The 15,540-nt window shown below is 36.9% G+C and overlaps 1 protein-coding gene across 3 annotated transcripts in view; it reads left to right on the top strand.

The window, feature by feature from the left end:
- The window catches only part of FBXL17 (F-box and leucine rich repeat protein 17), a 300,099-nt gene that overhangs the window by 79,485 nt on the left and 205,074 nt on the right, over positions 1–15,540 (top strand). For all 3 annotated transcript variants that reach the window (XM_052777394.1, XM_052777393.1, XM_052777391.1), the window contains exon 5: positions 8,828–8,935. In XM_052777394.1, coding sequence (XP_052633354.1) covers positions 8,828–8,935 — 108 coding nt within the window. The remainder of the gene's footprint in view (positions 1–8,827; positions 8,936–15,540) is intronic.

Genomic DNA, 15,540 nt, shown 5'->3' on the forward strand with positions numbered 1-15,540 from the left:
CCTCCTTCTCGGTTCAATTCCACTCTGGATTTTATCCACCTCCTCCCCCTGCCAAGTGGCACAGGGGGATGGGGGATGAGGAATGGGGGTTGGGGTCAGCTCGCCACACGTTGTCTCTGTCACTCCTTCCTCCTCAGGGGGAGGACTCCTCACTTTTCCCCTGCTCCAGCGTGGGGTCCCTCCCATGGGAGACAGTTCACGATCTTCTCCGATGTAACTCCTTCCCATGGGCTGCAGTTCTTCAGGCAAAGGCTGCTCCAGCGGGGGCTTTCCCATGGAGTCACGGCCATCTTCGGAGGCATCCATCCCCCTGCTCCGGTGTGGGGTCCTCCCTGGGCTGCAGGTAGGCATCTGCTCCCCCGCTCCCCTCCATGGGCTGGGGGGGCACAGCCTGCCATCTCACCACGGGCTGCAGGGCCATCCCCTCCTCCGGTGCACCTCCTCCCCTCCTTCTTCACTGACCTTGCTGTCTGCAGAGGAGTTCCTCTCACATCCCACTTCCCCCTCCACTGCCATCAGCTACCACTGTCACTGATTGGGTCGGTCTTGGCTAGCGGTGGGTCTGGCTTGGAGCCAGGGAAGCTTCTAGCAGCTTCTCACAGGAGCCACCCCTGTAGCCCTTGCCCTGCTACCAAAACCCTGCCACACAAACCCAAAACAGGTGCTCATAGAAATTAGCAGTACTTCTTAAATCTTCCCTTACTACTGCAAGTTAAAGCTTGACAGTTGAATTTTTTTTGTGATTAAGCAAATAGTTACATTTATCCATATATGTTACTGAATGTGAAGAAATACATAGTTTGTCCTATGGCAGTTAGTTAAGATGAGACTTGCCTTGCTGCTGTTCACTAATGAAATTTGGGTGGCCTGAAAACGTGAGCATGATGACAGATTATCCGTGCCTTATTTTCAGTCTTCTGTAATTGCAGTATGGGGTCATGAATTAAATGCATCTTTGCCAATAATAATTACTTTGTCACAGCTTTTATGACAAATACCATTTAGGTTGATATTTGTGGAAAGCAGACAATGTATCACTACTATTGAATAGGGAAAGTCTTTTCCAGTTTGAGTTTGAAATAAATCTTTTAAATATAAACTTCATTTTTTACCTTTTCTGCCTCTTGATTTCTGGGAAAGGGAGAGCAAAAGAGCCCTTTATGATGATTTGTGTGTGTTTGCAAGATATGTTTGTGCCATATTCCCATTTAATTTAAAATGAGTTGGTTTTATATTCATGGTCAATCAAATAGTGTAATCTATTTCTAATAAATTGTATTAGTAAAGTAAGGATATGAATTGATGCTAATGATTGCCCTGGCATATTTGGTGGAACCTTAGGATTAAACCTGTAAGTAAATACTTTTGAGTATTGCAGCCTCCTGTAGAAATTAATTTAAAAATTAAATTGAATTTGTATTTGAATTCAGAAGTGGTTAAAATAAAACAATTTGCTTGTAGTTTCTTACTCATTGGACTGGGAAGGTATATGTAATCTTAAATGTTTGTAAGTGTGTTTTAGTTTAATAGTGTAAAATTTACTAGTATTTAACTTCTAGTGTTATATTGTGATCTCTATTTGACCCTCTGTTAAAAAGTAATTTTAAAAGTGTTAGTCAAAAGAGAAACGATGTCACCTCTCTCTGTGTGGCAAAGAGAGGTCATCTGAGCATAATTCTTTGCAACGACTGGCCTTTATTTCCATTTTCATCCTTTGACAAAGTGCAATAAATTCAACTTTGACCTTGCATCATGGCAAGCATTTTAGTATAGAGGTAGCAATGCAAATTTTAAGCTAAGCAGGAAGAACCTGTGTAAACACACACCTGTAGTCAGGCAGTTTCTCTCAAAACTATTTAATTGCTGTGATTTTTGATTTTTTAAAATTTCTTTTTATTTAATGATATTTAGTGTCTCTTCTGCTGATAGAGTAGTGGTAGCCTGGCTGCCTTTGTTTGCAGTAGATACAGCTATTTCTGTATATGAACAATCTTGTTGCTTTAGTTTTCTTTTTCTTGTGTATGTATTGCATCCTTGTGGATGTAACTGAGCTCACCTATAAGCTGGTGAGCTGAGTTAGTCCAGGATAAATGGTCTCTCTGTGTGATTTGCCTGTATCTTGTGAAATGAATGCATTTCAGGAGTTTTGGTGAAAAGGAGTAAAACAAAGTTTTGCCTGAGGTTAGCCTAACTGCACCTTATGGTTAGTTATGGCATGCAAAGATTTCAGGGAAAACAGACCAGGAAGGATGTACGTTGTTTGAGTATGTGATATAAAACACAGTATTGGAGGGTCTGGCCACATGCTTCACGCAGGGCAGATTTCTGAGTGGGTTTTATGTGGGCCTTAGTCTGTAGTGTATAATAACACAGGTAAGGCAAGAAAGTTTTAGGACTGAATTAGCAGATGAGCTTTTTTTAAACCTGTCTCTTTTCAAACATAAACCTAAATTTTAGTAAGTCTTCCCTCACCCTTCTCTTGTTCCTGTGCTGCCCCAAAATAAGTATGGTTAAGCTGGTGTCTGACCAACACAGGTGGAGTAAGGAATTGATAAGAAAGGGGGTTTCTTCTACCGTTAGTGCTGACTTTCGCAATGGATACTTACACGTTACGTTTGTGGCAGACTGACTCTCTACTTACAAGAAAACATATTTTACTCTGGCAGACTTTATCCTGCTAGGTGTCTTTCTTCTGAGAAATATTTTACATATTTTGCAAGCTTTTATTTATGTATTTTACAGGGAAAAAATTGCACATTAAAATCTACTTACATTGCAGTGCACCTGTTTAAGTAAGAGAACATGGTGTTCGTCCTGTGCCAGTTACTATTTATGTTCCTGTCTCTTCTTCCTTTATTTCTATTCAAGCTTCTGTAAGTTTTTATTAATTGCGAAGCTTTTTAGTTGGAATTTATGGCTTGTATTGTTGCACCTCAAACTTTCTTTTTGAGTTATCATCTTTGCTTCAGAGCGGTTCCTTTTTGCTCATTCAATTACTGGATAGAATGTAAAATAAACTAATACTTATAGAATCTAATTCAGAATAGTCAAAATATTTAATTTCTGTAAAACAATGCAGAACTGGAATTCATATATAAGAGGCTGCAATACATAAGAAGAAAATGATTAAACCATATCTCACTTATCATAGATCTTTTTAATAGGAGCAAAATCTGTGCCATTAGTTCCAGACCAGCGTATTTCCCATTCACAATGCTTTAGTGCATAACTTATAAATCTGTTGTCATCATCCTGTATTACTTTTTCAAAGCAAGACTAATGTCAAGCAAGTCAGGATGAATGAAAGTCAGTGAAGGTCAACTAGACAATCCAATTATTAAAGATTCTTGGAAGAACAGTACTGTGATCTATAAAATAGTTGGGTGTGAATTTATGTATCTTTGTTGACAAGGGTCATTTCTGTAGAACTGTGGTATATTTTTCTATGGTAATCTGTTTTTAGATTATGCTAGTCTAATCTGTTTGTATAGTATGTCTGAATGTCAGTTGTTTATACTCTAAAATATTTGTTAGTTTGCAGAAGCCATATTTATAATACACATTTCATGCACCTGTTCCATCTCCTGAGTGGTGAAGAGGCATTTGAGGAAAATGTGACATACAGTTACATATTGCATTACGAAGAGACAGTGTTAAGATTGCATAATCATTGCATACATGCCATTGCTAATTTTCCATGCATTTTTTTCATCAGTCACTTATCTTTCTTTCATTCTGCAGAACAGGACATCTCTTGGGAGCATAAAATACATTCCTACAATAAAAGAGGTTACTTTTCTGGCATCTACTTGTAGTAGAAATAGTAAGCTGGCCTGCATGTTTGAGTTTAAATATAAAAGTTCAAGTATGTATACAAGCTATCTGTGCTAGACACTGCAGATGATAAAATAGAAGAAAGTCTAATTAAGCAGGAGAATAGTTGTTTTCAGTCTCAGAAACTTACTTGAGCTTTAAATTTAGCTTTGTTACTTCTCTTTCAGATCTGTCTGGAACTTCCCTACTTTTTTTTCTCCCTTATACTAATAGGTCTAATGAAAAATAATACTTCTGCATACAAACCTTGTTTTATTATGTTTTTCAAGCTATATGTAAATAAGGACAGATAGGATCAATTATTCTGATTGAAAACTGGGTGATTGTATTTGAGTATAATGCTACATGGTTGAGAGAGTCCCTTGGGAGACGGTCCTGAAGGGCAAAGGGGTCCAGGAGGGATGGACATTCTTTAAAAAGGAAATCTTAACCTGATGGGATCCATCCAAGAGTACTGAGGGAACTGGCTGAGGTCCTTGCCAAGCCACTCTCTATCATCTATCAGTGATCCTGGTCAACAGGGGAGGTCCCAGAGGACTGGAGGCTTGCCAATGGGACTCCCATTTATAAGAAGGGTCGGAGGGAGGATCCGGGGAACTACAGGCCTGTCAGCCTGACCTCGGTACCGGGAAAGATTATGGAATGGTTTGTTTTGAAAGCACTCACATGGCAAGTCCAGGATAAGAGGGGGATCAGGCCCAGTCAGCATGGGTTTACGAAAGGCAGGTCCTGCTTGACCAACCTGATCTCCTTCCATGACCAGGTGACCCGCCTAGTGGATGAGGGAAAGGCTGTCGATGTTATTTTCCTAGACTTCAGCAAGGCCTTTGACACTGTCTCTCATGGCATACTCCTTGAGAAGCTGGCGTCTCGTGGCCTGGATAAGTGCACTATTCACTGGGCGAAAAACTGGCTGGATGGCCGAGCCCAGAGGGTAGTGGTGAATGGGGTGAAATCCAGTTGGCAGCGGGTCACGAGTGGTGTTCCCCAGGGCTCGGTGTTGGGCCCTGTTCTGTTTAATATCTTTATTGATGATTTGGATGAGGGGATCGAGTGCACCCTCAGCAATTTTGCAGATGACACCAAGTTGGGAGGCAGGGTTGATCTGCTTGAGGGTAGGGAGGCTCTACAAAGAGATCTGGACAGGCTGGATCAATGGGCTGAGGCCAGTTGTATGAAGTTTAACACGGCCAAGTGCCGGGTCCTGCACTTCGGTCATGGCAACCCCATGCAGCGCTACAGGCTTGGGGAAGAGTGGCTGGAAAGCTGCCTGGCAGAGAAAGACCTGGGGGTGCTGGTTGACAGCCAGCTGAATATGAGCCAGCAGTGTGCCCAGGTGGCCAAGAAGGCCAATCGCATCCTGGCCTGTATCAGGAACAGTGTGGCCAGCAGGAACAGGGAGGTGGTTGTTCCCCTGTACTCGGCACTGGTGAGGCCGCACCTCGAGTACTGTGTTCAGTTTTGGGCCCCTCACTACAGGAAAGACATTGAGCTGCTTGAGCGTGTCCAGAGAAGGGCAACCAAGTTGGTGAGGGGCCTTGAGCACAAGTCTTATGAGGAGCGGCTGAGGGATCTGGGGTTGTTCAGTCTAGAAAAGAGGAGGCTGAGGGGAGACCTTATCGCTCTCTACTACCTGAAAGGGGGTTGTAGTGAGGTGGGTGTTGGTCTCTTCTGTGAGGTGGCTGGAGATAGGACAAGAGGAAATGGCCTCAAGTTGAGGCAAGGGAGATTTAGGTTAGATATTAGGAAAAATTTTTTTACTGAGAGGGTTGTCAAACATTGGAATGGGCTGCCCAGGGAAGTGGTTGAGTCACCATCCCTGGAGGTATTCAAAAAGCGAGTGGACAGGGTACTCCAGGGCATGGTTTAGGGGGCTTGGTTAATGGTTGGACTCGATGATCTTGAAGGTCTTTTCCAACCGAAATGATTCTATGATTCTATGATATATGTTTATAAATAAATTCCAAACTACTCCTTCTCCTCCTCTTCCTCCTCCCCCACCCATGCAAAAAGGAGACAAAAATACCTTATATAAATTTTTTTTTACCCATTCGTCAGATATTTAGTTTACAGGTGGTTTGATCTGATATTTCTATACATAGTTATCTTGTATTCATTTTATGAGAAGCCATTCTTGTGAAATTGCAAGTGTGTGTGTATATATGTATATATAGAAATATATATGTATATTTTCCGTCCTAACTAATACAATCACAGGAGAGTGTGGTCGTATGTTAAGACTAGCTAACCAAACAGAATATCAAGTGGCCCTCATTACAGGCTGTCTGGTTGGGAATCGTGTTATTAAAATATCAATTGCTATAAATGACATAGGGTCTGCTAAAAGAAGTAATGTATTCCTAGACACTGGTATAGCAAAGAATGCTGACTATGAGATTACAGTGCTGATTGAGAAAATTTTTACAGTGTTTCCCAATAGAAATTGAAGTCAGCTTCTGCAGTGGTGGATTTTTGTTGGCTGACAGCAAAGGACTGCATCTGTTACTGAACTGAACTTAAAGACAGCAACAGGTTCAATGCACTGCTATTTTATTCATAAGTCAAGATTTAAAAACAGAAATTGCTGTTTGCAGTAGCAAAATCCTTGTCTAATGTGGTGATTTCTATCACAGTAGTTGTAAAGCATATTCAGGTAATGTCACGCTACTTTTGACACATTACCTGGAAAATCATGAGGCTTGCATGGCATACAGAGGTAATAAAGAATCTTTTTCTGACTAGATAGATGCTGCATATCTAATGAGCCTTGAAAAGGTTCACTGCTAATCTAGAAATGATTGAATATATATTGTCATAATCTACTGTTACTAACTTTCACCAAAACTGTTTTTTCACAAATTTTGTTCAGAATGCAAAAAATTCTGTAGTATGAACAGAATATATGTTAAGATAGTTTTATTATTTGCATTCAAAGCATCATACTTTTTAAAGTCTTCATGCACCCAAATGTTAGCTATATGTAAGAAATTATTTGTATTTTAAAGTTTTAAGGTCTGTAATGAACTTGTGATGTTTGGATTTATGCTATTGATTTTTCATTACCACATTTTCTTGATAGCTAGGGCAAACCTGTCTGCAACAGGGAATCATACTCTAATCCTCTGTAGAGAGAGGAGGGTGAGATTGTATCAAGGTCCTTTTCTTAGATTGTTAGGTGAAACAGAGGGTTTAGTTGGTCTTCTACAGAAGAGATAAACTTCTTTTTTTCCCCTACTGTGGTGCTGGTAGAATGCTAAATAGTTCAAATCTTTAAGGCTTTGATGTCTGATAGTATTTGTCAAAGGTTTTTAGTAGTTGATATCTTAAAATTCCCAAATAGTTGGTGTGGCTGTCCTCAGCTGAGAGGAATGTGCAATAATAAAAATGTAAGGTCAGATCAAAATCAAAGAAGAAATTTCTTACTACCCTGGATTTTTTTGTTCAAGTAGGCAGACCCGAGACATGCATCTATGCAGATACAACATGATCCCTACCCAATTTGTGATTAAGTCTGTTAGCTGACCCTCTTTCCCTTCCTTTTGGCCTGTTTTCAGATTCATTGGCTTCTACATACACAATCCCAAAAGGCTTGCCTTTTATTTGGCAGCTGTGCAACAATAAAAATTTTTGCTCACTGAGAAATTCTTGCTTTGAGAAAGCTGCATTAGACCTATAACCATATTCAGTAACCCCAAACCAATACAGCTTATATGTGTTGGTGTACCTATAATCTTGTTAGCCTCCCTTATCTCTGTGTTATCTTTTCAAAAATAATTTTGCCAGAGTCTTCACCAAGATCACCATATGCTGCTAGTGTGCAGTTAAGTGTCATGTTGGTCAGGCAAGTTGGAACTGTGGATAAAGGTAATCCATAGCACATCAGGAATAATGTTCCTATGTATGTATTCACCTGAGACTCAGCTGTGGACTAGATATTTCAAAACTTGTTTTGCTTCTGAGTTCTGTGGTAACAACAAGACATTCTTATAAACCTAGAATGTCCTTGGCATTCAGGATTTATGATTCCAGACTTAGAGACATATTCCTGAGCAGTTTGGCTGGAAAATACAGATTTTATCCCAAAATCAATACAGAGTTTTGCATTACTGTCACTTGCATTGGGAATATATACTTCTCAGGAAAAAAACCAAAAACTTGTGTAAAGGAAGATATGCAGGTGTCTTAAGTGTACCCACGTCAATATTATATTCTTCACAAAGTTCACAAAATGTTTTCCTTTTTAAATAGTCTACCTACAAAGCATTACGTTTATGCAATGGATTGTGTTTTGTAATTATGTAATTATGAAATTTTATTAGAAAAACTTAATTATAAAGAAAAAATAGTTGTAGAAATAAATAAATCACAATAATAAACTAAGTAACATCTCCATTCAACTGATAACTGACAGAATGGTATATTACCATGAGATACAAGTCTGATGTGGGAAACAGATGTAATATTATCTTTAAGTTAAAATCATCCATTGCTTTGTTTTAGTAAAAATGCTTAGAAAAGGAATATAAACTTAAGATATCACACAATTCAAATTCTCTGCAGTTAATGATGGGTATAGCATGCGTCTGCAGGATGGCAATAACATAAATTTGTTAGTATTTTCATGTCTGTATATAGTTTATGGGAATAGTGGATAGAATGGTTTCTTGGGTTATTTGCAGATAAACAGGATGACAGTACTATTTGAATTTGTGGCCATTGTTCTCTCTTTTCTTCCGTTTCTTCTCCTCCTCCAAGAAGATGATCCCCCTTTGCCAAAGATGATCTTTTTCCTTCCTTTTCATGCATATGTGTAGAGGTGTGTGGGTACCTGATGTTTTTTCTCAAACTCTTGAAATAAATAATATTAATGATGATAATAATAATAAAAGTATTAATAAGCAGCTTGCCAATGTTACAGAGAAACTTTTTAGACTGTATTAAGTATGTGCTCATATCACCTATTCAACTATTACCTGTATATCTTTTTCTGCAGGTGACAGATCGGTCAGTGAGGGCTTTTGCTGAACATTGTCCTGAGCTGCAATATGTTGGTTTTATGGGCTGCTCTGTTACATCAAAAGGAGTCATTCACCTCACCAAAGTAAGTATTGTAACTGCTTTTAGCTAGTCATTAGTGTGTTTGACTATTGCCAAACCATAGGTATCAGCCAGTATAAGTTTATACATACGATGAATAATACTGTCATGGATAGAAACATTTCAGGATCAATGAACTTTGCATTATTTGAGCAGACACATTCAGATTTCCCTGTGTAAAAACACTGTAGCAAAACTATATTTAAGGGATGATACTTTTTCTCAGAAATATCTTTAAAATGCCTAGTTACACCAGATTCCATTGCAAGCAAAACAAAACTTCGTAATTGGAATTGCAAAGTTCTTAATGCAAGAGATTTAGACAGACCCCTTACTGCAACAGTATATCCTCTATACACGTACATTTTGTATATATCCATCTTTGTATTTTAACACAGATAGTGTGACAGATAGCTTTTACTTCCTATTGTTTTTCTTTTATGTAAGAGGAGTGATGTGTGGGTGAACTAACTTGAGTGAACCTGTAGAAAATAATGGAAGGATTCAATAAAATGAATTGACTTGGTTGAGGTGGACAAACAGCATATTAATTAAAATTCGTAACTGAAAGTATATTCAGGGATCATGCAAGCATAAGGAACAACACAAGAAACATGCATTTGGAATAGATAAATTAGTATTTATAGCTAAGAACTTAAAAAAAAAATTCAAATGGGAGAATGGAACATATTATAACTGGTAAAGATGACTGTAGAAATGGGTATTGAATATGAAAATTTCTGGTAAACATAAAAATGGCTAAAGAGATCTTGAAGTAGCAAGTGGAGAGCATATTTAATGAAAACAGAACGCGCCTTAAGAAAATACACGGTTTTTGATGGAACTGTGCAGTCCTCTTGTTGTACAGAACCATTCAGGTTTTCTGTAAAATATTTTTAGCAGTTTAGGGCAGGTCAGTAGCTGAAGATACAGAAGAATTGAATAAGTTTTGGAACACATGCAAAAAGAAATAAGCCAGAGAAATTAATTTGCATGATAAAGTTATAGCACCTCAAAGGATGCAATTTGGAAAGGACTCTGTGTGTATTGAAATGATGTATAAAAGGGGCATATACCTGCAGGAGAGAGAAATAATACAATAATTTTCATGTCCTATGAAAACTATATATGTATAACTATAGGTTGTATTTATATATACAATATAAATATAGAAGGTGTATAATTTAGAAGTCTGATATAGGGCAGGTTATGTAGTCCAAGGCTTTGTGGAAAACTCCCACACAGATCGCTTTTCAGGTGCATGCTTTGGTTACTGCATTATTCTGGCCTAGATTTACTGAGTATTTAATAGATGTCTTATCCTTCAACCAAGTGACTTTATGATCCCCTTTATTCGATTAAAGAAAAGTCAAGATCTTGAATTTTCTTACTAACATTTAGTTCTGATTTTCATATGGTTTAATAATAATAAATTATTAGAAATCCTGATTTACATAGGAGTGATGCTGTTGTACATAGTCCTTCAGAAAATATCTAGGAGGTTGCTTTGTCACAAACTTGAAAGAAGTCATATGGGATAAGTAATTGGTGCATGTGGTTTTCATTGGGACTTGAGACTTGGGCATTCCAGTTTCTTCCCCTCCATCTATAAAAACTTTCTGTAGGCTATTAATACTGCAAAGCCAGTGATGTGATAACACTGAACATTAGGGGTTGTTTAGCCTGGAGAAGAGAAGGCTCTGCAGAGATCTTATTGTATCCTTTCAATACTGAAAGGGGGCTTATAAGAAAGATGGGGACAGACTTTTCAGTAGGGCCTGTAGCTATAGGACAAGGGGTAGTGGTTTTAAACTGAAAGAGGATAGTTTCAGACTAGATATGAGGAAGAAATTTTTTACGAGGAGGGTGGTGAAGCACTGCAACAGGTTGCCGAGAGAGGCTGTGTATGCCCCATCCCTGGAAGCACTGAAGGTCAGGTTGGATGGAGCTCTGAGCAACCTGATCTAGTTGAAGATGTCCCTGCTCGTGGCAGGGGGAGTGGACTAAATATCTTTAAAGGTCCCTTCCAACCCAAACTATCCTATGATTCTCTGATATGATGTCTTCTGTAAGGTTTGCTAAGTATTCTTTCACATATGAGCGACTTCCTGTGTGCAATAACAAGGTATTTTTTTACATTTATTGCTACTTTAAGCTGAGGTATACATGCATGTAATATAGGCAAGTGGGATGATGCCATATATATATTGAGGGGAAAAAGAGCGAGTAAAAGATTTTCCCAGTCATGCAGTGCCTGGGAAACTGTATTGAACTTCAGGCTTTTTTACTGTGAAGCTATTGACAAGTGATACCTGATTAATCTTGCTGCAGTGACTTCAGTAGTGTTTCCACCTGGCTCCTCTGGCAGGTGTTACTTCCTCATAGTACAGCAGGCAATTTTAACTAAAACTCTGAATTGCACTGAAGCAGCTAGCACAGACACATGTTCCATTTCTACAGTTCTTTCGAGGAAATAAGCTTCAGCAAGGAATTAAAACAAATAACTGGGGAGTAGTAACATGATATTTAACTGCTGCATCTGTCTTTTTCCAGAACTCATCTGCTGATGACATAATTTTTTTTGTTCTAACCATCATGTGTTTCTTATGGTCAGTGTATTTCTTGTGTTCAGTTCTTAACTAGTACTTCATAAGTGCTTAGTAATAATTCCAGTCCCATGTTCTTAGAGAATGTGGAATCTGTTCTTTGCTCTATATGGCCTGTGAGTGTGTCCCACAAGACTGTGCAGACTTAGTTCCCTTCTGTCCTTCTGCTTCCTGTGTGCAAACTGGAGATAACAGCATTGGCCTCTGTTGTAAAATTGCTTTGAGACTGATGGATGTATAAAAATTGAGTGGTTTCTTATTACTGTATTTTCCCCCTAGTAATGTTAGCTCTCCTTAAAAATACTGGCACTTGAAAATTCTGAATTACATTGCAGCTGAACCACAGAGCTTTTTTAATAGTGAATTGTGGGATATGGAGTGAAAATGTTGTATATTTTAGAAAAAGAAGAAACATTCAGGGTTTATTTTCATTATTTTTCTGCTGAACATAGTGATGTTCAAAAAAAGTTTGCTTCTTGAGCAAAACCATGTTGTCACACTAGTGCCTTTTATCCTTGAAGTTGTTATAAACTACAAAAAATGCACCTGAAGTAAATAATGATTATTGGGCAAGATCAGAGGTACTGTATGTACATACAAAGGGTCCTTTTAAATGTTAGTCTTCCAATCATAGGAAAAAGTCATTAAGTAAGGATTTCTGAACAGTGGTTCTGGGACATTCTTTGTGATGATTGGCTTGAAATTTTAAATGATGTAGTGCCATAGACTGTGTAAGAGAACCTTTTTACATCTTACCGAACTAAAGCTGACCATTTTGTTGAATGAAGTTAACTGAGTCCCTCCTACGAGATTCTTTTCATCATTTTAAAGAATTTGATAGTTGTACCCAACTGCAGTTTCTTTCAGGTTGCAGTGAAGTAAAAAATGCATTGCAAAGACGACTGATTGCATGGTTGAAAGGGTTTCGGTGCTCTGTGGGTGTGTGAAACTTTAAAAAAAACCCCCAAAATAACAGTTGGTTGGAGGTACTTGAGAGTAAATAACAGAGAGAGTAAACTATGAATCAGTGATAATGTAATTTAACAGCAACTTTTAAAGTTTATAAACTGGAAATAAGTCTTGTAGCATGGGTACTATATGTGCAGTTTTTATGTATGTACAAGTGGGTCTCTACAGTGGGTCTTAATTTTAGAAAGGAGGGCAATATATTTATTTTTGTAGCATAACTTGTAAAAGTATGCATGCAAAAAATCAAAGCCCAGATAATTGTTATCAGTCATCTTGGAAGGAGTAGCAGCTTGAATACAGATGTCATTCACTTTCCTATTGTGTTTTGCTGTTGTACATTACAAAACAAAGGAATCTATTGAATAAATTTGTTTCCTTAATTAACATATATTTTTCAACTCCCTTTTTTCCTCAGGCATGTTTCTTTACAAATACCTACACTCTTCTAAACAAACTTTCTCTTGTTTTTTGTAAGTAATGCAAATTAAGTCTCTGTGCTTACAACACAGGTTTTGAATGTGTGCTTCTTATTTAAGCAATGGAAGCTCAATGTTCTGCAATATTTAACTTTAAGAAATGAAATTAAAAGTTGTGAATGTGCAGAACATTAAATCAGTCTATGGGAAAATAGTTTCTTCCGTTAACTATTCAATCATTTTCCAATTCTTGAAACCATGTATGATTACTGTTTCAGGAACACAGTTTATCTCAATAATATAGTTCAGTTACTTCAGCTCTTAAGTAAAAATTAATGTATGTGACTTTTTAAAAAATAGTTTATAGATTCTATTGACATAATAATAAAAAGAATGTGATTTACAGTTTTTGTAGGTTACTATTTTTAATTTCCTGTGATCGTACATTTGCTTTTGGGGGCTTAAATCAGAGAGCAGTTTATTCCTTGAAGGCATGTATACGCAGAGAGTTTCAAGAAAATGAAGCTTAATTAGTGAAAGATGTGAATTTAAAGCTCATTAAGACTTTATGAACACTTTCAGAAATAATTTGGCTTTAGTTCTGAAGAGGATTGATCTTATGTGAATTGTTTAGTGGTGGACTTGGCAGTGTTAGGTTTACGGTTGGACTCGATCTTAAAGGTCTTTTCCAACTTAAATGATTCTATGATTCCATTCTATTCTATGATTTTTAAGGAAGCATATCTCTACAGGAATTGTGGAAGTGTAGGGGGAACAAAAAAAAAACAACCAACCAAAAAATAATATTATATTATCATAATATTATAATATATTAGTAGTCCCCTACAGTAACAGCTAAATATTCACAGGAGTTGATACACCCACACTGAAACATTACCTGTGATCCCAACGGTAATAGTAATTTTTTATCATCTAAAGTATATGAAATTTATCCTAAACTTGAACAGTCTCAAAACAAGCGTATTCTTTCTCTCTCTTTTTTGGTTATGATAGTTTTCAAATGCTCTATCTTCTTGATTAGCGTTGCACATATTTTAATATTACAAGTTCCAATAATCAAGACAGAAGTCTTACAAACTGCATAACATTGAGGCACACAAATAGTATGATAATCTCTGAATCTTTAAATACATCAACCTCCATAAAATTTCATTTAAACCAATCAGCAAAATTATTAAACAAAAATGATTTTATCATAATTCAAAATATTTGAGATCCAAAAGTAGTAGGTAATTCTTAAAAATAATAGTATTTAATTTTTTGATTTTAATATCTTTTTAAAAGAACTGAAGCTTGGTTTTTCAGAATTCCTTTGCCCAAAACCATTTTGTAATCTAAGTGGTTCTTTTGCATCTGTCATTCACAGTAGAACAATTCCCTTTCAGTACATTTTAACAGGCAATCTCTTCACAAAACCTTTACATACTAGGCTGTCAATTCTCTGTTAGTGGGACTGAGAGGAAGGGACCAACATATTCTGTTCCCTTCTAATCTCATTCATCTAACTAGACTTTCTCTGAAACTTAAGTGCTATTATTACACTATCTCATACAATTTTAATACTGAGTCAATATTCAGTAGTTTCAGCAAGGTTGTGTATATATGTAGCACAGAAAATTACTTTAACTGTTCTTGCTTTCTCTTATTTCTTTTATTTTCTATTTTGTATTTTTAAGCCATCTGCCTACTATTGGCATTGTCTGTTTCATTGTCATCTTAAATATTCCTTCTTCAGTTAAAACATTTTTGTCTGCTGGAGCTGAGTTCAAAGTTTAAATTCTGCTCATGCTGAGCATTCTTTGTAGAGCTATAAAACTAAGAGTTGAAGAAAAGTGTGAATATCTGTAGAAGAATGGCCCTGAAATTGCTCAATAAAATGGTATTGCTGCATGAAGAAAATTGTTTTTGATTGAAAAAAAAAAAAAGAAAAGGAAAAACTTTATTCATACTGGTGCCCTAAGATTGTGTATTTAAGTCACAGAATATCCTTTTCCTGTGGAAAAATGCTAATTTGTTAATGGTTTTTATATCGTACTACTTTTAGATGTGAGGGTTAGAGGTAGAATATAAACTTAGGTAATTTTTCTTGCCATTTTTTTATCATATTAGCGATTAATAAAGAATTCAGCATTGTATCATTAACCCCTTACAATTGCTTTTCCAGATAAAATATAAAATAGGACATTTGTCATTAAAGTATCCATCCCATTTTTTAATGAAAAATGGTTACATATACATTTATAACAATTCTCTTACCTGTAATAAGATGTTGATACCTCAAATTTAAATAGGCAAAGGGGTATTCTTTTCACCTGTCATGTTCAGGTTAATACAAAATCACGACAGAAGGCCCATTACTTAAGGGAATGTGTATCCAGTTCTTCAGCTCTTGAAAGTCATTCACTCATCTGAAATGGCAATAGTGAGGTTGTATAGATCAAATTATTCTTGAGGAGTTTGCATCAATCTGAAGCAGTTTCTTCAAATTTCTAAGACAGTGAGGTTTTATGGATTGTGTACATTGTGCCTGATAAAAAGAATTAACCTACCAAGTAGGTCAGGTGTTAGGTAGGCTGTTCAAAATGAATGAATGTGAC

Source organism: Harpia harpyja, chromosome Z (genome assembly GCF_026419915.1).
Source record: "Harpia harpyja isolate bHarHar1 chromosome Z, bHarHar1 primary haplotype, whole genome shotgun sequence".
Classification (NCBI taxonomy): domain Eukaryota; kingdom Metazoa; phylum Chordata; class Aves; order Accipitriformes; family Accipitridae; genus Harpia; species Harpia harpyja.